The sequence below is a fragment of the Dysidea avara genome, chromosome 3, assembly GCF_963678975.1.
Source record: "Dysidea avara chromosome 3, odDysAvar1.4, whole genome shotgun sequence".
NCBI classification, from domain to species: Eukaryota; Metazoa; Porifera; class Demospongiae; order Dictyoceratida; family Dysideidae; genus Dysidea; species Dysidea avara.
The window spans coordinates 40176070-40198245 of NC_089274.1; the positions used below are offsets into that span (position 1 = coordinate 40176070).

Consider the following 22176-nt stretch of genomic DNA (forward strand, 5'->3'; position numbering starts at 1 on the left):
AATACAAAAAGAAGTGAAATCTAATCCAAAACAGCCAAGCTGTAAAAGAAGAGTGCGGCCCTGAGAAAGGCTATGGTGAAAAAAGATGTGAAATCCAAGGTGGCGGCCAAGAAATGGCTGTGATGGTAGGTTAATGGTAAAAATTTTAATAACAACAATTCAGGTGAATTTGGTGCTTCTTGGTCTTGGCACAAAATTCACCTGAATTGTCGTTATTAAAATTTTTACCATTAACCTACCATCATAGCCATTTCTTGGCCGCCACCTTGGATTTCGCATCTTTTTTCACCATAGCCTTTCTCAGGGCCGCACTCTTTTTTTACAGCTTGGCTGTTTTGGATTAGATATATATATTTTTAAAATTAGTGGTCAGGCTATGACCTGACTGGCTGGACTGCTTCTTCTAACCCTGGTCATTAATTAATTAAAAGTGTACTCACTTGACTTCTTTACGCAACAATTTACGAAATATTTTCCCTTCAAATTCTTCATATATTTTCTTTTCTTCAAATGGCGGCTTTTGATATGCTGGACCATAATCTTTATTGTCAAAAGTAACAGTCTCATAAATGCTTTTTTCTTGTTCCATTGACTGAGCCAGTTCATATGGTGAAGCAGTTGGTATTTCATACTTGTTCAAAGAGCGCTCAAGTACTTCTAATAATGGTATCTCATAGGGTAATGGCATTTTAACAGGTTTTATGGTTGATGAATCACTATCCCCTTCTACATACTGATATTCATGTGAGTGGCTAGTTTCTACAGGCTTTGGCTACACATAAGAAAACTATATTTTAATATATATAATGCAAATATTTTTCTTACCTTGCGATCTAGGTTGATTGAATCATACATTGGAACAGGATTGACAACTGCAGTGACATCATTTTTAGTAGCTACAGTAACAGTAGCAAATGCCAAACAAAATTTCTATAGACACACAGTATGCATATACAAGCACAAGTAGGGATGCACTGGTTTTGTCAGCAACATTTTTGGAAAAACAGGCTGGTACAGTAAAAGTAATGAACAAAATGCTGGCATAATAGACGAATTTAAAATGGACACTGACCGAGGAACAGCAACTTAGCACGTTTAGAATCAAAGAGATTGGGATACTCTAATAGAACTGTCATACACAGTAATGACCACACTCCTTGATGATCTGACTGTGACTTTTCTACAAAACAGACCATGACAACTGCACCCTTCAAAGATTTAACTGCACATCAAAACACACGATAGCGTGTCGTGCGACCCAAGAAGCCGGCGCGCCACACCGTGCGTATATTGACAGAAAGAAAGAAAATGTCATCTTTACACCTTTGTATCTCAGTGATACCTTATCCGATTGGAACCAAATTTTCTTCAGAGCTGCCCGCCAGCTAGGGAAGTCTACATTCCAACATTGAAGGAAATCGCTCAAGCCATTTCCGAGTTATGAGCAGCTAAAGTTTCGGGGGGGGGGGGTTCTTTGTTTTTTTTTTCTTCTTCGTGTTTTTGCACACTTGCAAAAATTGCTATAAAATGCAAACGCGTACCCTGATCACTTTGAAATTTGGCACACAGAAAGGCAGTCCAAAGGTGAATTCTAGTATCACATTTGGTACAAATCCGATGAACGGTTAAGAATTTACAACCACTTATTTGCGTAAAACAAGATTGATTTGTTTTCACGCCTACAGGGTAAGCCGCTTCATGGAATGAGTTGAAAATCGTTTTGTGGATAGATCAACCATTGTAGGAGTGCCTTTTGGTGGTTTGAAAGCAATCGAAATAAAGATCATGGAGATATGACACGAAACTGAAGGTGTGTAACAATTGTGCAATCGAGATTCGTGAATAAAATACCAATAATTTTCACGCCTACCAGGCAAACCGCTTAGAGCAGTGAGCTGAAAATGGGTATATAGCTGAAATAGTCATCGTAGAAAGTCCTTGCAGTAGTATAGAACAATCGGATTACAAACTGCTGAGTTATGATTTGAAAGCCAACTCCGTGTAGCAAATGCGAGATCGAGATACTCTAATAGAACAGTCATGCTAATAGAGCATTCAGCTGGTTTATGACTTACTCCATTATAGATTTCTATTACATTGCAAGCTATGCTGTAGGGAGTCCAGCAGCAACCAGTTAATATTGTAGATAATTTAGCTACAAGCAAGTCACCCTGTACAGAGATCAGCTAGAAGAAGTTACCATGTAGAGAGTTCAGCTACAAAGAAATCATTCTGTAAAGAACTCAGCTGCAAACAAATCACCTGTACAGAATTCAGCTACAAACAAATCACCCTGTAGAGAGATCAGCCAGAAGAAGTTGCCTTGTAGATAGTTCAGATACAAACAAATCACCCTGTAGAGAGATCAGCTAGAAGAAGTTACCTTGTAGAGTGTTCAGTTACAAAGAAACCACCATGTAGAGAGTTCCGCTTTGGGGTATACAAATACAAAAAGAAGTGAAATCTAATCCAAAACAGCCAAGCTATAAAAAAAGAGTGCGGCCCTCAAAAAGGCTATGGTGAAAAAAGATGTGAAATTCAAGGTGGCGGCCAAGAAATGGCTGTGATGGTAGGTTAATGGTAAAAATTTTAATAACGACAATTCAAGTGAATTTTGTGCAAAGACCAAGCGGCACCAAAATTCACGTTGTTATTAATTTTTTTTACCATTAACCTACCATCACAGCCATTTCTTAGCCGCCACCTATCTTTTTTTCACCATAGCCTTTTGAGGGCCGCATTCTTTTTTTACAGCTTGGCTGTTTTGGATTAGATAATTATAACAGATAGTTTTACCACAGAAAACAAGGCACATGACCATGCCCCTGATTGACCAATCATGTAGGATAAATAATCTATCAGCAACCATTTCTAAGTCAATTAGAGACTACCCACTCAGATCTTTGTGCTTTAGCTTCGCCTTGGGTTTTTGAAGATTCTCATGGCCAGTCTCTAACTACAAGTTTAAGGAAAAAGTAAGAATTTTAAGTTTGATTAGGGATCATAGAAAGAAAAAGTAGGGAAAGAAGAGAGGTTGCCTATACCTGTATATATTGTAGTGGGCATCATTTTAATCCCTAACTGAATTTGGGATTAAATGTCCGGTAGTATATCTGCAGGTGTAACCTCCCTTGTTTCCCTACTTTTTTTTTCTATGATCCCTAATCAAGCTTAAAATTCTTAATTTTTCCTTAAACCTGTTTGTTTACTTTTTTGTAACATTATTACCACACAAAAGCAGCCAATTGCAAGCTGTGAAAAAAGGTGTGGCCTTAAAAATCTGGGTGAAAAAGTTGTGAAATCAAAGGTGGCAGCCAACAAATGGCTGCAATGATGTTAAGACTAATAAATTTTAATAATGGCTGTGCATTGTAAAAATTTATTAGTATTAACATCATTGCAGCCATTTGTTGGCCGCCACCTCTGATTTCACAACTTTTTTCACCCAGACTTAAGGGCCGCACCTTTTTCACAGCTTGGATGTTTTTGTGTGGATATCACTTCTTTTTGTAATTGCAAGTTCCAAAGCCAGCCTATGGTTGATCTTGATAATCAATTTTAACTTTTTCCCTTTTCTACAGGAATCATTGAAGACTACGTGGCTGAAATAAGATGAATTTTGAAAGTGCGTATACAAACCAATGATGGCTGGGCAGATCCGACTCAACTAAGAATGGGAGATGCCCTACCCTGAGGAAGCTTCCACTGCAGAAATGGTTAATTATACCAATCAAGCACTTTGGAGCTATGGACACGTGTTATTTAGATTTTTTATTATTCCCAGAGTTACTAGCACCTCTTGCCACCACCCTAACAGTACAGAACTATCTGACACTTCTCCTTCTGAAGAGAGACAAGGAGCCGTAAAATACAGCACTGAGCAGCATGACCCTTAATGTTGAAAATACAAGTGGGATAAAAAGAACCTATCTCAATTTTGTTATTCATACTTTCGTTGCTTAGGCACGTTCAAAACATCGATAAACTATGGTGAGGATACTTGGGTACCACGGTATGAAGGTGCAATAGCCTTAACTTTGACATTGACAAACGCCTTCAGATGTTTAATTATCTCTCCAGAATCCTGAAACATAAACGTCTAAACAAGCTCCATCTTCATTATGTATCGAAGGCCGGGTCTCACCTGTAAAGGATGATTGAAAGCAGCGTTTTCTGGTTCCGTAAAACGAGTATGTCGCCCGCCCACACTGGCTGTACTTGGCTGCACGACACTGCTGCTTTGGTGACTGCTGTGGTGACTGTTCTATTAGAGTATTTTGACCCCGTGACTTACAGTTATTTGGTTTTTGCCTTGTAAATCTGTAGCTGTCACTGCGATTTCTTTTAAACCACAAAAGGTTTGAGCTATGATGGTTAACCTACTACATGCATACTGATTTTAAAGTTATTCCCATGAGTGGTTTATCCTGTAGGCGTGACAACAAGGTTTCGACTGAACGCATGCCCCAAATATCAATAACTAGCTATTGTGCTTTGCTTTCAGCTATGTTCGGCTTGTTACACAGCAGAACAGGTAGGAGAAGCGCCTCTGCAATCAATCCAGTCACCACGAAAAATAGAGATGATTTGCGCATCCCAACTATCGATTAGTGACTCGAAAGTGAAAGTGACCACTACGCTTCGCTTTTAGCTATGTTCAGCCTGTTTCACAGTACTACAAATGAAGAACAGTAGGAGAAACACCTCTGCAATCCATGGAAAATATGGATGATTCCCGTAGGGAAACCATTGCCCTACTGCAAAATGACACCTTTGGCTGTCAGCAAAAAGGAATGGGACACAAAGGAGGACAAAGGTAAGTTCATAATGTATGCATTGTACATACTGCAGTATGCCAAAAGGCACATCTCGGGATGAAGCGATGTCAAACAGTGAAAAAATCAAAGCCCGTAGCCTTAGCCATTATCTAATTATACTTGTCTGAAGCCCAAGGGCATAGGCAGGGGGGTTCGGATGGTTTGGACGAACCCCCCTTTCAGAGGCAGAATTTTTGAAAATTAAAAATCACACCAAATCTTACAGCTCTGGAGCTCTCCGGTAGCTACTTGCCCACTGGCGCTCCTCTGTACTACTCTTGAGGGTCACATCACATTCATGCTGAACCATTGCAAAGCATATCTATTGAATCACGTGATCAAATGTGCACGTGATGCATGGTTGAAATGGCGCGAGTGAAATGGCAAAGGACTGTTAAATGGTCGGTTGGGACATATTACAAGGCAGCAGCTGATAAACTTGAGTGGTCATGTTATACATGTGTCAGGTTAGCACAAACTGTGAACTGTTGATGTATATTTACTTGATGAATGATTTGTTTGTTACATGTTGTGGGCACGTGATGTCTCAAACATATTGGAGTACAAGCCAAGTCTGAAGTTATTGACCATCAACAGGAGGACTGGCCTAGAATATTGTATAGCTGGAAAGAAGTATTGCCAACTAAGGGACTCAAGTGTGGAGGGCTTCTGTGTGCTACGAGGTTGAAGTTGGCTGTCAGTATGCTGTCTGGAAGTGAAGATTAGTTAGTTTTACAATAGGTTTATAGTTTCTATAAGCTGCATAAACAGCAGTGTGTAGGTTTTAGCTAGTTAGATGCACAAACAGTACCTTTTATTGTTACTGTCTAAGGGCACATTTTGTGTATGCATCATTTTCGACCCAACATGGTCTAGGGGAAGCACCCAGGCCTTCCCCTTGAGACATTCCACTTTAAACCGAACCCCCTTCAAAAAAATTCCTGGCTACACCCCTGAAGCCATCAAGCAGACAATTAGAAAATTCCATTGAATATAAAAAAAATTAAAAATTTGTAGCAATTTATTGGAAGCATTTAGGATCGTACTGAAAGCACTTTTGGGTTTGGCAACCAATACTGCCAAGGTGTCCGGATAGTATTGTGAAGCTGGCTTTTGGGTGATATTTTTGGTCAGAAAAACCCAAACCTCCTAATATATGTAACTATCGTACTGTATGATAACTAAGTTCATACATGGTCGCATGTGTGGTGCTACTAGCTACTATAAAAGATGATACACTGGGTGATATTGGAATTTGATTGATGATGCAGGATTAGTTCACTTGATAAAACAACTGCTAGTGCTGGGCGGTATTGAAAAATAGCAAACGGTATACCTTCCATAAAAAGTATCACGGTATTACTAAATATCACGGTATTTATGTAAAAGCCATTGATATTAAAGTAACTGCCATTTACCTCAACAAAAGCACCAAATACCCATGGTAGCTCAGCAAACCTCAGGTACAAATTACCACAAACAAACTTATTTACATAGTTTGGTTAGCTGACTACATCAGCACCTGCCTACAAACATTGTCACATGTCTAGTTACCTTCTAAATATGGGATGAAACAAGCCCAAAGGGAAGCCATAGTGCCCAGACGGTATGGTGGTATTTTAAAAAGCAGGTGGTATCAAAACCAGTATGAATTAAATATCACAGATTACTAACAATACCGGTATATCGCCCAGCTCTAGCAACCGCTTATAGTTGAACATATAACATAAGAGTAGTATATTTTGAACAGTACAGTAGTACCGTTTAAGTAGGGATCCAGGTGAAAATTTTGTACGCCGCCAAAAATTCCACCTTTGAAAATCATCCTAGAGACATCTTATGAGATGAAAATCACCTTTATGGAAAAGTACTAGTCCATATAATCATACACTATGATAGTAGTGTATAGTAGGGACCACAAAGGAGTAGGCGTGGCCCACAAAATAAAATCACCCAAAAAACAGCCTCAATTTTCCCTGACAATGACGAGGCAGTATTGGTTAGGTAAAACTATAGTCTGTTCGCGTTCACCTGAGCCCTCATTTCTTGTTAATAACTCTTGTTACATGGGCCAGCTGCCCAAACATTTAGTAGCGCTGTGAAGCCCTTTAAACATCGGAACTGTTAATCAAAAAAGCGCCTTGATACGGACAAGAAAAGGTGAGTTATGAGGCTTCAAAAATATCACATACATATAGTACGGACGATTCAGGCACGCAAACATGTTTATAACATGAAAACATGCTTGTTCCTGTACAAAACCACTGGGAGTGAGCACATGTTCACCTCTTTGATACTACTATATTTGGCGGGGGCTCAGGTGAACGCTCAGGTAAATGCGTACCGACTATAAGCTCAAAAAAGCTTTTAGATCAACCCGAAAGGCTTTCAACAAGTTGCTACGGAATTTAAAATATATATATTTAATGGAATTTTCTACTGACTGACTGACTGCCTGATGCGTTCAGATAAGCGTAACTCAATAATGGCTAAGGCTGCGGGCTGATTTTTTCACTGTTCGACATCGCTTCGTCCTGAGAGGTGCCTTTTGGCATACCGCAGTACGTACAATGCATTCTTTATGGACTTACCAGTGTCCTCCTTTGTGTCCCATTTATCTTTGCTGACAGCGAAAGGTGTCAATTTGGCGTTAGCACGTGATGGCTTTCCTTCGAAATAGAAATCATCCATATTTATCATAGTGGCTATTTTGATTGCAGAGGTGCTTTTTGAACAGTTCTTGATTCATGTTGCTGTGTAACTGGCTGAACATAGCCGACAGCGAAGCATAATGAATACTTCACTTTTCAGATGATAATTAATATGATTGGGACGTGCGGCACGATTTCTTTCTTTTGGTATACGTGAGTTGCAGAGGTGCTTTACGAACAGTTCTTGATTCAATATGTTGTGTAATGGGTCAGGGCCGGATCCCATGGTCCGGCCAATCACTTTTCAGCTACTTGATTTTAGTGAAAAGATCAAGATACTGTAATAGAGCAGTCATCAAAATATACTCTAATAAAACAGTCATCGTGATACTCTAATAAAGCATTCAGTATCAAGACACACGGTAGTGTGTCGTGCGGCCCAAGAAGCCGGCGCGCCACCCGTGAGTATATTAATAGGAAGAAAGAAAACGCAATTTTCACACCTATGTAGCTCTGTGATCCCTTATCCGGTTGGAACCAAATTTGCTAGAGACGTGCCGCCCAGTTAGGGGAGTATACATACCAAATTTGAAGAAAATCGCTCCAGCCATTTCCGAGATACGAGCGAACAAAATTTCGTTTTAATTTCTTCGTTTTTTTCTTCTTCATCTTCTTCATTTCGCACACTTCGCCATAAAACACGAACACGTGCTCGGATTGGGCTGCAATTTGGCACACTTAAAGGGCTCATTAAGGCGGATCTCCGTACCAACTTTGGTAGGAATCCGATGAACATTCACGGAGTTATGACCGATTATTTGTGTAAAATAAGGTCGAAGGTCTGTCACGCCTACAGGGTAAACCCCTTGGAGGAATCAGTTGAAAATTGATATGTAGATGGAGCAACCATCGTAGGAGTGCCTTTTTGTGGTTTGAAAGGAATCGGGATAAAGACCATGGAGATATGACACAAAACCCAACCTGTGTCAAAATTACGCGATCGATATTTATGAATAAAAAACTATTAGTTTTCGTGTCTACCAGGCAAACCGCTTAGAGCAACGAGCTGAAAATCAGTATGTAGCTGGAATAATCATCATAGAAAGTTCTTGCAGTAGTACAGAAGAATCGGATTACAAATCACTGAGTTATGATTCGAAAGGCAACTACATGCAGCAAATACGAGATCGAGATACTCTAATAGAACAGTCACCCTAATAAAGCATTCAGCTGCATTTATAATTTACTCAGTTATATTACATTGCAAGTTATTCTGTAGGAAATTCAGCTACAAACAAGTCACCCTGTAGTCAGATCAGCTAGAAGAAGGTACCTAATAGAGAGTTCAGCTACAAAGAAGCCATCATGTAGAGAGTGCAGTTCAAATAAATCACCCTGTAGAGAATTCAGTTACAAACAAATTGCCCTGTAGAGAGATCAGCTAGAAGATATTACCTTGTAGAGAGTTCAGTTACAAAGAAACAATCATGCAAAGAGTTTAGCTGCAAACAAATCACCCAGTAGAAAGTTCCTCTATGAACAGATCACACTGTAGAGAGTTCGGTTAGAAACAAGTCATCCTGTAGAGAGATCAGCTAGAAAAAGTCACCTTGTAGAGAGTTCAGTTACAAAGAAACAATCATGCAAAGAGTTTAGCTGCAAACAAATCACCCAGTAGAAAGTTCCGCTATGAATAGATCACACTGTAGAGAGTTCAGTTAGAAACAAGTCATCCTGTAGATAGATCAGCTAGAAGAAGTCACTTTGTAGAGAGTTCAGCTACAAAGAAACCACCATATAAGAGAAAGTTCAGCTGCAATCAAATCACCTGTAGAGAGTTCAGCTAGGAACAAGTCACCCTGTACAGAGATCAACTAAAAACAAGTCATCCTGTAGAGAGTTCAGCTAAAAGAAGTTACATTGTAGAGAGTTCAGCTACAAAGAAGCTACCATGTAGAGAGTTCAGCTGCAAACAAATCACCCTGTAGAAAGATCAGCTAGAAGAAGTTACCTTGTAGAGAGTTCAGCTACAAACAAATCACCCTGTAGAGAGTTCAGCTACAAACAAGTCATCCTGTAGAGAGTTCAGCTAGAAGAAGTTACATTGTAGAGAGTTCAGCTACAAAGAAACTACCATGTAGAGAGTTCAGCTGCAAACAAATTGCCCTGTAGAGAATTCAGCTACAAATCACCCTGTAGAAAGATCAGCTAGAAGAAGTTACCTTGCAGAGAGTTCAGCTACAAACAAATCACCCTGTAGAGAGTTCAGCTAGAAACAAGTCACCCTGTAGAGAGTTCAGCTAGAAGAAGTTACATTGTAGAGAGTTCAGCTACAAAGAAACTACCATGTACAGAGTTCAGCTACAAACAAATCACCCTGTAGAGAGTTCAGCTAGAAGCAAGTCACTCTGTAGAGAGATCAGCTAGAAACAAGTTACACTGTAGAGAGATCAGCTAGAAACAAGTCACCCTGTAGAGAGTTCAGCTAGAAGAAGTTACATTGTAGAGAGTTCAGCTACAAAGAAACTACCATGTACAGAGTTCAGCTACAAACAAATCACCCTGTAGAGAGTTCAGCTAGAAGCAAGTCACCCTGTAGAGAGATCAGCTAGAAACAAGCCACCCGTAGAGAGTTCAGCTAGAAGAAGTTACATGTAGAGATTTCAGCAGTTTAGCTGCAAACAAATCGCCCTGTAGAGAATTCAGCTACAAACAAATTACCGTGTAGAAAGATCAGCTAGAAGAAGTTACCTTGTAGAGAGTTCAGCTACAAACAAGTCATCCGGTAGAGAGATCAGCTAGAGGGATCACCTTGCAGAGAGGTCGGCTACAAAGAAATCACCATGCTTCATCTTTTCTTCTTCCTGTAGTAAAGAAAAAAATGATATATTAAAAAGCCCTAAAGCCGGCCATAGGCCGGCTTTGAGGTATACAAATACAAAAAGAAGTGAAATCTAATCCAAAACAGCCAAGCTGTAAAAAAACAGTGCGGCCCTGAGAAAGGCTATGGTGAAAAAAGATGTGAAATCCAAGGTGGCGGCCAAGAAATGGCTGTGATGGTAGGTTAATGGTAAAAATTTTAATAACGACAATTCAGGTGAATTTTGTGCCAAGACCAAGCGGCACCAAATTCACCTGAATTGTCGTTATTAAAATTTTTACCATTAACCTACCATCACAGCCATTTCTTGGCCGCCAGCTTGGATTTCACATCTTTTTTCACCATAGCCTTTCTCAGGGCCGCACTCTTTTTTTACAGCTTGGCTGTTTTGGATTAGATAGAATATAGCTTATAGTCTACACCATTACATCTGTGTTACACCAGCTTATAGATTTTAGAACCTACCATTACATCTGTGTTACACCAGAACATTCATTTGGCTTTGTAGATAATATAAATTTAAAAAAAAAGAATTTGAAACAGTGTGCTACTATATGTGACCGGATCTGTGAAAAAGGGACATAATCGCACAAGCCTAAATTTACAGTATAAAGCATTGAGTATAATGGGTGAAATACTTGTGAAAAATTTAGTAAATTTGTTAACCCCTCTTTCTTCGTGAAGGAAGGGACTAACAATAAAACCCTGGATATCATCTTATTTGCCTGCTCAAGAGGAGTTGGAAAATCTTTGTTTCGTTGCAGTAGACCCAAGGATACGTAAGTTATGAGTGTTTGTTTATGTCATGTCGAAGCGATCGTATGCGATCAATTTTCCTTCACGAATTTCTCCTATGTATGCAGTGAAGAAGGGCAAGTAAAGGAAAAACTTACCCAGTAATTGATTCCCATGTTCATGGTGAACACAATGGTGAAAAGTTTAGCTTCATACCTCAATCTGTTGGTACGTTATAACCATTTTTGTAAGTACCTGTAATTTATTTTCCGTATACTTGCTGTACATTATCGATTTTTCTGTTGTTGCTACTTTGTAGGGCTGTAACTCCAAACATTATTGGGATATGAAGCTGAACCTTTGCCAATGGGTACACTTAGCTAAGTAGATTATAAACATTTAATGAACAGGAATTCGAAAAATATGCGATTATGTCCTGTTTTCGCAGATCCAGTCACATATCATTAAGTACGGTAGTACTTAATGGTAGGGATCGTCAAGGTTCACGATTTCCCGCCAAAAAATTACGCACCAAAAGCAGACTTGCAAAACCATCTCGGCGATTCAGCAGTATTGTATTACAAAAGTGAAGCACGATTTCGCCTTCAAAACGACACGAAATGCATCCTATGAGTTTCCACGAATTTTAAAAAAAATTCTATCTGATCGAATTTTCTAGTGACTGACTCCCTAACTGATGCCTTCAGCCAGGCCTAGCGGGAAGATGGCAACAGCTACAGTCCTACTTCTTGCATGAAAACGGCTCGCTTTGCTTATAGATTAAACCTTTCCTACACCGATAGAAATACAATCCTTGCGCTAGGGTCTTACCTTTCATCGTTCTTTAATGTCACCATCGTCCTGGATTCACTACAGGTAGTGTTAATAACTCCACAAATGGCTTCAATGTACGGCGCCGTCCGTTTCAATAAGAGTGCTCGCTAAATAGAGTAATCATAATCTTCGCGGTAAAATATTCGAATACACGTGGTTGAAAGTTCGAAGTTGATTTTGAGCAGGAAGAGCGAGCTGTTCACAATCGGGAAGCTTTGTACGTGTAAGTGAATATATTTAGCGACTTATATCTTTTGTTTCTGGCAAAGTTAACCGGCAAAATTAATATTGCTTGCGTTTGTAAACGCATTTCTTTGTTCATATCAAAACATGCTATTGGGATTTGTAAAGCCAGAATTGCAAAAACGGCAAAATCAAATTTACTGCCAGTAATCATTTTATCAGCAATATTGTACATTACCAGTGTCCTTTGTTTGTTTTCTGCCCTTAGATCATGAAATGGACTGATTAAACACTGATTTTTTCAAAGATTTCAGGATGGATGGATCACTTTTTCAGTTTCTCCAATACAAACTCCATACATTTTACATCATTTTGTATATTCAATAATTGCAAGCACTAGACACGATCAAATACCATAAAACTTAATATCATTGAACTCCTTATGAATTGCTCTATCCGATTCTGGCCGAACAAAATCCGTAATCGCTATGGTAACGGCGTGATTCCGCTATTTAATTAGAACGCGAAATTCGTGATTTGCTCTCCAATGGATTTTGTATTGCGTAAGTTGCTATTTACCATCGTTTGTTGTAAATTTGCAAGCTGTAAACACTTTAGCTTCGAATAAATTTTGTTACCATCGGATAGAGGAGTGTTATGCGTGTATAATGGCAGCCGAACAATTTTGATACCGCCTTCAGAACCAGAGTTATGATGAATAATGTACTTAAAACTAACTTACCTCCATAGGCTGCTGTACATTGATTTTACGCATAATAATATTTTACGGAAAATTGTAATGTATGGGTTAATTTTACATGAGTTTTGATATGTGTAAACAACGTATCTACCTCAAGTATTTGAGCGATATTAGAAATAATTCGTAGCAAAATAGCGTTAGCTAAGGGTATTGTGGTTATTATTGCTTTGTGTGTTTTCTCTGAGGCAATATTGGGTGCGGCAATGCCTTCGAAGGAAGCGGCACGGAAGAGTAGAAAGAAGGAGAATAACAGGGCGTACTATGAAGCTCATGCAGAGTCTATACTCTCAGAGAAAGGACAAGTACAGCAGTGAATGCCGATCACAGCGTCATGCTAATGAGTACTACAAAATGTAACAGCGTCGCGTGAGAAATCAGCTGAAGCCACCAAAACATCATTTACCAAAGATTTGGCAAAGTCTCGCATTGAGTCAGCGGAAAGGCAAAGGGAATACTACCATCAAGACTTGGAAAAGTAACTTTAGTGTCCTGTGTAATAGAAACTGCATGCACATAAAAGATAAGATTCATGCAATGTTTGTAAAAAGTACACAAACAAGTGGAACAAAAAATTAGGAATTTTCAATATGAGTAGGGATCAAAGTAATAAAAAGTACTGAAACAAGAGAGATTATCTACCACCTGAAGTCATGCTAGTACACACGTAATCCCTACTTCAGTGCCATTATATCTTAAATCTTGGCAACTGAAGTAGCGATTACGTGTGTACTAGCATGACTTCAGGTGGTAGATAATCTCTCTTGTTTCAGTACTTTTTATTACTTTGATCCCTACTCATATTGAAAATTCCTAATTTTTTGTTCCACTTGTATTATATCTTGTTGGTGTTTTACAGATGTAGTAATTGCACTAGACATGTACAGTATGTGTAGAGCCTTGCAGCACTTACGGGCTCTTGATGCTATTACCTTTATTAGAAGCAACATTAGTGGCACCTTTCTTAACTGAAAATTCCTTTTTTCTCTGTAATTGCCTTACGTAGAATCCAATAACTAAAACCAGCACAACAAAAAGTATCACAAATAAAAGAGCTCCTATAGTTCCACCAACAGCAGCACCAGCTGAACTTGAGCCACCAGATGATCCAGAGCCTCCTTAAAATGCCAAATAGTTATATGTAATTTTACACATTGTCATATGTGGTTACTTTATATGGTGAAATTTTGAACTTTAATGTTTGTGTATTTTCTAACTCAAAATATGTAACAATCAAAACAACTATAGTTAGGACATTGCACAATCAAAAGTATGTAATGTTTGAAATAGTGGCGAGAATGATGATCAATATACACAGAGTTATGCAGCAAGGTTGTAGACTTTAACAGCCTGGGTGGAAAAAGTAAAGGTGGTGGCAAAGAAATGGCTGTAGTGATGTTAATGCTAAACACCTTGGGACCAACTTAAGTATCCTAATTATCAAGGTGTCCTAATTTTTCAGGTCAGTATACATGCTAAGGGATACTTTGGATTATCAAGTGTCCATATTATGAAGGTGTTGTCATTTCTAGTGCCTTGATTAACAGGTTCAACTTTAATGCTGTATTCCAGGCTACTGAAGCTGCTGAAGGCTACACCCATTTTACACAGCTTGGCTGTTTTTGTGGGGATTTCATTTCTTTTTGTACTCTATATGGTCCCAAAACCAGCCATACGTTGGTTAAGGCTAGCTTTGGGGTTTGTTTTACTTCTTGTTTACGAATAACACAATGATGATTATTGAAAACAGAAGTTATAATTGTATTGTCTTGCTGTAATGATAACTGATAACAGTGGCTCAATGGTTAAGGATTTGGGTGTTCAGTATGGTGGTCCCTGGTTCAGACTTTGGTAAGTCTTTTTCGACAGTTTTCATGCACCTTTTTAATCCCATGGTGACTGTTCTATTAGAGTATCCCAACTCTGTGATTTACAGTTGTTTGACTTTTGCTTTGTAACTCCGTATTTGTTTTAATTATTACTTCTTTGTTTTTCTAACCACTACTACCATGGCTAGCCTATGTACACACCACATTTCAAGTTATTCCTATTCCTACAAAAGTTTGATCTCTTTTATACGACGTTCATTGCACCATGGATCAGATCCCTTGCAAACTTTAGTATGTGAATTTACCATTTTACACTCTTTATTTGTACCAAATTTCAAGGTAATCAAACCATGCATTTTTATTTCTTGCAAAATATGTGAAAAGAATCTACGCCCCCATAGAAGACTTAAAGAATAAAAATCCTATGTAAACTTTGACCTCCAATATCAAATGGCTGAAGTGAGTTTAATCAAATTTTGCTGTGTGGCATACCTATCTGGCAGACAGCTTTTAATGTAAAAGTGGTATACTTTGGAGAAGGTATAATGGGGTTATGCAGGCATGAAAATGGCATTTTCTTTAATTCTGTCAATATACACACAGTGTGATGCGCCAGCTTTCTTGGATGTATGACACACTACTGTGTGTCTTGATGAATTACTATAAAGATATTAGCTAAAATCAATAGCACTATCACATGGTTAGTCCCTTCAGAGATAAATACACAGGCACCTGGTTTTGTAGAAGTTAACTTTGTTTCTACTGGGACAGGAAAGTGCAAACACAGAAATCACTGATACTGTGCCATATCAACAAGCTATGGAGAGGTGCAAATGTATGACAAATACTATAGCTAGTACTCATGAGTCTATATTGCATGACTGACACAAGCACATAATAGTGGCGCTAGTACTCATGAGTCTATATTGCATGACTGACACAAGCACATAATAGTGGCAAATACTTTTACACATCTCTCTTACCTATCACAAACTGGATTAGTGGTAGTAGTAGATCACTACCATTAGCATGATTGAGATTAACTGAAGATGGCATAGATGACAGAATAAAACGATACTGTACATATCCAGATATATTTATGGTGGCTATACGATAACGTGGTAGACTTGGATGATAATATCCTACAACATCTCCTGATAGAAACTCTATTGTGTCATTACCAGTTAGAACAATGTTAACATTACAGTACCGATTACTGTTACACTGAGACACTTGACTCTCTTGTAACTGAACTTCACCAATATTGGTATAAATCAATGAGTTATTTGACGATGGTCTCCAGACTTGAAAGTAAGGATAATCATTTCTATCAGTCTCGTTATTTCTGAAAACTCTAGCCATAATTCTGGATATTGTACCATTGCAAGTGAAATTGAGGAATGGGACAATTCCTATTCTATTACGACTTAATTGTCTATCTCCATCTTGTTGAATTTTAACTCTGTCAATACATGATTGTCCCCCTGATGGAAAGTACACATCACAATGATACTGATTGTTAAAACAGCAAAGTTCACACCACAAGTGCAAGTGTGTTATACCTGATATTCTGATGCTACATAGCATCACTAAAATAGTGATCAAATGGGCAATCATCTTCATCATATATACCTGTATGTAAAACTAGAAATAATGCTTTATAGACAACAACCATCAAGAGTAGTTCTATAAAAATTGCTGACTGATTTCCAACCGAGCAGCTGCTTTATCCATGAAATCTATGTCAACCATTTCTGACACAGTGGCAGCAAATCTGGACATTTGACTAGGGGGAGGGTAGCTACTACTCTGAGGCAATGTTAACAGTGGGTTGAATCCTTTAATAAGCTGAATAGTTTCTGAAACCAGTGTACCCCTTAGAACTGCACCTGATGACGACATTGCCAGATGCACCAGTTTAACTAGTTGAGTCACAGATTAATCATGGTACCCAGGTTGTTTTATGCCCAACTCTAATAAGTGGTCTTTCAAATTCAATATTAACCACAAAACATACCCCTAGCTACTCTTTTCTAATAAAATGGGTCACATTTGTATCCAATGGGTTGGCCAAGACAACAGTACCTACCCTGGACAGTGGACACAATGACATACACATATGTACTTGCACAACTCACAACTATGTACATATGCTCATATACATACATGCTAAAAATTATTTCATATCCCTGTCCACATCACATGCAACCACCGCCTCAGTTTCTATTGTTGTTAGTAATCACATATAATTTGATGCTGTGAAGATTGCTATTGTGTTGCAAAGCAGAAAATGTCCATTATTGCTCAACAAAAACAGTAAAATGTAACTATAAAAGCCTTGACTAACCAGACATCCTACTGTTACATTGTATTGGGATATTTTCTTCAATAACGAAAAATGGAAATGACCTCCCATCCACACACAAACATACCCAAATTTTGGTCTGAGATGAGAAACAAGTAATCATGCTTGCCTAGCCTTAAGTTTGAAGCTGTCAACTTTGACTAACAATCAAGAGAAAACATCACAACATGTCTGATTCACCTTAGGTTCCACTGCTATAGCTATAGGCTTGTGGTATAGAACACCTCGGGCAGGCTCTGCCTGTTCTATGTTAGCCTGATTGGTAGGCCACTCCAAATAAATTCTTTTTCCCGTCCTCTTCTCAGACATGTTTGCATGTGGGCGGACAGGCAGTTCATTTCAATTATAGGTTGGCCCGGTAGCTTTTCAAACCATTATTTGTCTATGCACAACTATGAAAAGCCTTTTAAAGTGACAGGAATAGCACAATAACGTGAATTCCACTGACAATGACACGTGGGCTAACCTTATAAGATCAATTTTACTGAGTTTATACAGTATGCAAGAAAAACCGGAAAATTAAAGAATACGGAATAATGGAATATTTTGGAGCTGACAGTAAATAGGTGAACGGGAAACACTCGGGGAAATAGAGAATATATTTGGACTATCCTAAAAGCAGATAGGTGTAGAAAACTGATACCCCTTCGTAGCTACGTACTGTACAACGTTGTCACATACCTCAGGAGCGTAGGCCGTGCGGATGCCGACAGCCAATGGGTAGGCCTGCTTTCTGTCCCAGGCTAGCGAGTTGCCAAACAGTTTACTTCGCAGTGGAACTCTTGCACCTTGTGGTCGACAACCAACTTGTACTCAATCATGAAGTCTGCCATGCGACAAACCGCCTTGCCATATATAGAGGTCGATCTGAACACGCCCCACTGACTAACCTGCTTCACGTGATCGAACTGAGCCAGTACACTGAGAGGTTTGCGGAATGTTTGCAACCTCTGGTTTGCAACAAAAACCGTCAAGCGCCAAGCGAAAAACGTGATCCATCGCCGTTCTGATGACTTCAGCAATCCGGCTGTATTATCTTTTTTTAGAAATCTTCCTTGGCAAGAAGGAATCCACCGACACACAAACACACACACACACTGAAGGCAGTGTGCTGGACTGTTGGAAAAACTGATAGCTAGCATGGGCACCATGAACTTCAATGCAGAGTGGCACAATTTGTCACAGGAAATTACTAACATGTTATCAGTGTGGACAGCTTAGAAGCTATATAAGACTGCAGTTGCATAGTAACCTAGTACAGCTGTATCACCGGCTAGCTATATCCAACTCCTATTCCTTAGTTATATTGATCCTCCATACCCAAACACTCAATTTCACCAAGAATACATACTTATTGTGTTGGGATGGCTATGTAAAAGAAGCTAGGTCTTGAAAGTTCTGGGAAACTGATTTAATCCACACATTAGAGTACTTGGTATAGATACAGAGGTGTTGTTATTTTGGTTGACCATTTGAACTACCTATGCATTCAGTTATTCAGAGAGCATGTTGAGTTCAATGTGAAAATCCAACTGTACATTTAAGAGCATCAATGAGATTATAGATATACATTGTAGGGAAACTTTTGTGACATGCTTAACATCCAAAACAATTACAAAGGAAAGGATTAGCTACTTGTTTACCTTATGCATTCATATATATAGCAATTCTTGTGTCTACTGTATAATCAAAACAATAAATATAATGCAATATCTACTATAACTTCATGCACGTGTATGTACTAGCTGTACACCAACGATATCTTGCTCAAAGGAACTATAAAAGGTTGGTCCAAACACTAAAAACTTACAATATTGAATATCCTCTCAGTAAAGTATAGCACAAGAAGGAGTTACCATGTTAAAGAAGGCCATGCCATAATTATTGTGATGGTGAACTAGCTATTACAATATGTCATGAGGATGTGTGGAGACTTGCAGATGAAAACTCCAGACTATCATGACATGACTCTGATGTCATTACCTTATATTAAGTTATGGATAGGGACCCGTCGATTTCGCCGGCAAAATTTTTGGCAAAATGGGTGAGTAAAAGCAATGAGCAAAATGCTGGCATAATAGGTGCAATTTTTCTGAAGTGGACATAAAAATTGCACAAAAGATCGAGATACTCTAATAGAACAGTCAGACGCGCTAAAATATCAACAATGCATAGCTAATTGTTACAGGAACAACCAGTTACAATCGAGATACCCTAATAAAACAGTCACACATGTTAAGCAATATTAGCTAGCTTCTTGCTTTACATGTTAGAAGTAATTGCTGATCGAGATACTCTAATAGAACAGTCACTTTAAGGCGAAACTGTAGCTTTGCAATTGGAAATATTCAATTAACAAAGATCAGTGCTGAGCAAAATTTATAATTCTTGAGCAAAATATGGAGCATAATAGGTGAAAAATAAAAGAATTGCTGGAAAGAAAAATAGGTGGAAAAAAAAGCAAAATAGACTGGTCCCTAGTTATGGATTAAAGACCACAAGAAAAGTATCTCCATATTACAAGGAGGATCACCTGTTGCAGAAAGTTTTCAATACTTACTTTCAAGTGAACAGGCTAGGGACATGCAGTTAGTGCTAACTAATCGCCTTCTCAAATGGCAAGAAGTTTCTCCTGACTGGGTACAACGACAAACTTCCATCATCAAAGTATTTTTCTGCCCTTTTGTCAAACAAACATTTACAATTAAGCATTCATTCTTCCCTAACTCATGGAATAATTTACCTCAATGTACAGTAGTCGAATCTTATAATTATGATAGTGTTGTAAGTAATTTACATGTACACATACATCAATGATACATATTTGAAAATTGTAGTTTTGTTCTTAACCATGCACATTTGTAATCATTGTGTTTTGTACTGCATGTATTGTAGCTATAATTTTTGATTAGTTTTTCCTTTTTTCTGTGTATAATTATCTTCTGTACAGAAGTTTTACACAGTAAGGATAATAATAATAATAAAATAACTAAAAGTTAGGTGTATGACTCATTCTGCTACTGGACTAATAGCTACCCTATGAAACTCCAGCATATTAAAAGGGTTTTTCGTCTTTGTGAAACTGACCAGCTAGGGTAGCGTACGCGTGATTTAAGTGGCCATCATGGACTCTGCTCTCAATGCTAATTACACAGTTTTCACTGTACTATTTTGTGGTACTTAGTATAGCTACATTGCATGCAAACATTCTTAAACCAGTGTTACATTTATACCCCCTGCATGCAGGCCTTAATTTACACATGCAAGTGTTTTAAAAGGTTATGAGCTATATAGTAACACTATAACATGCTACAATAAATTTAATTTTAGAGGCACTTAATTTGTATGATGCTATAGGAACTTTGCTATATTAAACAAGGGTATAGATCAAATGAGTCCTTTTGCCACCAATCAATATCTTTTTTAATGGTGTATTCTCTAAGGGAATACAATAAAAAGCTTAGTAACCATTATGTGTACAACTTTCAGTTAATGAACTGATTCTGGCTTCATCAAAAATTAAAATATTTCACTTAATCATAAGGAGGGTTCCTGCATGGTGGCCTGCTTCCAGAAGGTGTAGTGTACAGTCATGCATGCATGATGCTCAACCCACACAACTGAAAACAACAGCTTGGCTGTAAAAAGGATGCACCTAAATCTCAAAAAATAGTGTGCCAGAATGCAGCCAATGCCATGCAGCTATCTGTATCTCAAATTAATATACAAAACTATTTTCTATGCAATTACGTACAGTACACTTTATTTTATTGCTTCTTGTTCTATAGAATAAACTAAAAACATTGCATGTATGTGATTTTTGATGCATTCAAGAGAGAATTGATGCAAGATTCTAATATAACGCAATACTGACAATAGCAATTAATAATGATTAACACTATAAAAAAACAATAGCTTGATCTAAAGAATTGGCTTGTACGTAACTGTATATTATTAAATTTGTTGCTAATTGGCTAGCTATATTTCCTATTCCTCAGTCAATTTGCTTCCTTGCCACAGTTATGTTTCAAAATTTTCCTTGGTAAGTATGCCCCCAGACCACCCAATCATTCCCTCACTGACACTTTAATTTGCCACACAACAATTGTGACAATGTTAATGTAGAACACAAAAGATGTACTTCAAACACAAAAGCAAATTTTGTTTATGTTTAACACCCTCCATGTGCACCACCTGGTCTCAGGTTAGTTATTTGTCACTGAACTGGACAAATGTGGTGCGTGAATTATATTCTAGCTAATATGTAAGGTCAGCTATAGCACAATTACACTTCACCATCAAAATACTTTTGGTGGAATTTGCCATGCAATAAACTTTGTATAAATCAAGTTTCAATCAAATATCCAAAGGAACTATATATTAGATGAGCTTAGAATAGCTATACTAAGTAAAGGCTATATGTGTGGTTAGACAGATAGAGGATCATGTCATAACAACCTAATACATAATGTGTGACATATGTTGCAAAAAATAATAAGTTTTTTTTTTACTGTAGAGTTAGATAAAATGAACTAAAGTAACATCATTCTTATGTCAGAGTAAATTTGCAAGAAAATTGATTTCTGTGTGGGATTGTCATTACTCAGTACTATAGACACAATATAAATATGCTGAGTCTTTACAGGTGTTTTGAGTGTTTATATATTCTTCAGTTAAAAAATACCATTTTCTCATGCAGTATTTAGCAAGTTTCCTCTAATTCTTGAAGTGTACATGTTTTGTTCGAATCTGATAAACCTTTCTCCAGTGTTTGAAGATATTGGCATGAATGATCAGTGTTCACAGTGTTCACTCCAATCTTACATGTTTGGGCTTTACAACAGTGTTCTCATTATATCGTGATACAGTGACTCTACTGGTAACTTTAAATTTGGGTATTCATTTTGTGAAAACATCTTCCTTGCTTTTTTTTTATTCTCAAGATGCAAACTCTGGTGAAATTGCTAGTAGGTGAGTCAGACCTACCCTCTTGCGTACCCACAATGTCATGCTTGTATATTAAATAAATCAATAAGCAAGTAAATAATTATATACCTGTAATATATAATTCATATAACATCAGTCAGGTGTTAGATATCATTTGATGAGAAATGAAGGTTGAGG

At 38.0% G+C, this 22176-nt stretch overlaps 2 protein-coding genes across 3 annotated transcripts in view; both read right to left on the reverse strand.

The window, feature by feature from the left end:
- LOC136250973 (ephrin type-A receptor 4-like) overlaps positions 1-17908 on the reverse strand; it is a 44972-nt gene extending 27064 nt beyond the window's left edge. For both annotated transcript variants that reach the window (XM_066043333.1, XM_066043334.1), the window contains exons 1-6: positions 17734-17908; positions 16250-16319; positions 15671-16171; positions 13791-13976; positions 826-896; positions 441-772 (exon numbers count right to left, since the gene is read on the reverse strand). In XM_066043333.1, the coding sequence (XP_065899405.1) occupies positions 441-772; positions 826-896; positions 13791-13976; positions 15671-16171; positions 16250-16313 (1154 nt within the window). In that variant the 5' untranslated portion in view covers positions 16314-16319; positions 17734-17908. The remainder of the gene's footprint in view (positions 1-440; positions 773-825; positions 897-13790; positions 13977-15670; positions 16172-16249; positions 16320-17733) is intronic.
- LOC136250971 (uncharacterized) overlaps positions 1-22176 on the reverse strand; it is a 184812-nt gene that overhangs the window by 74309 nt on the left and 88327 nt on the right. The window lies entirely within an intron of this gene.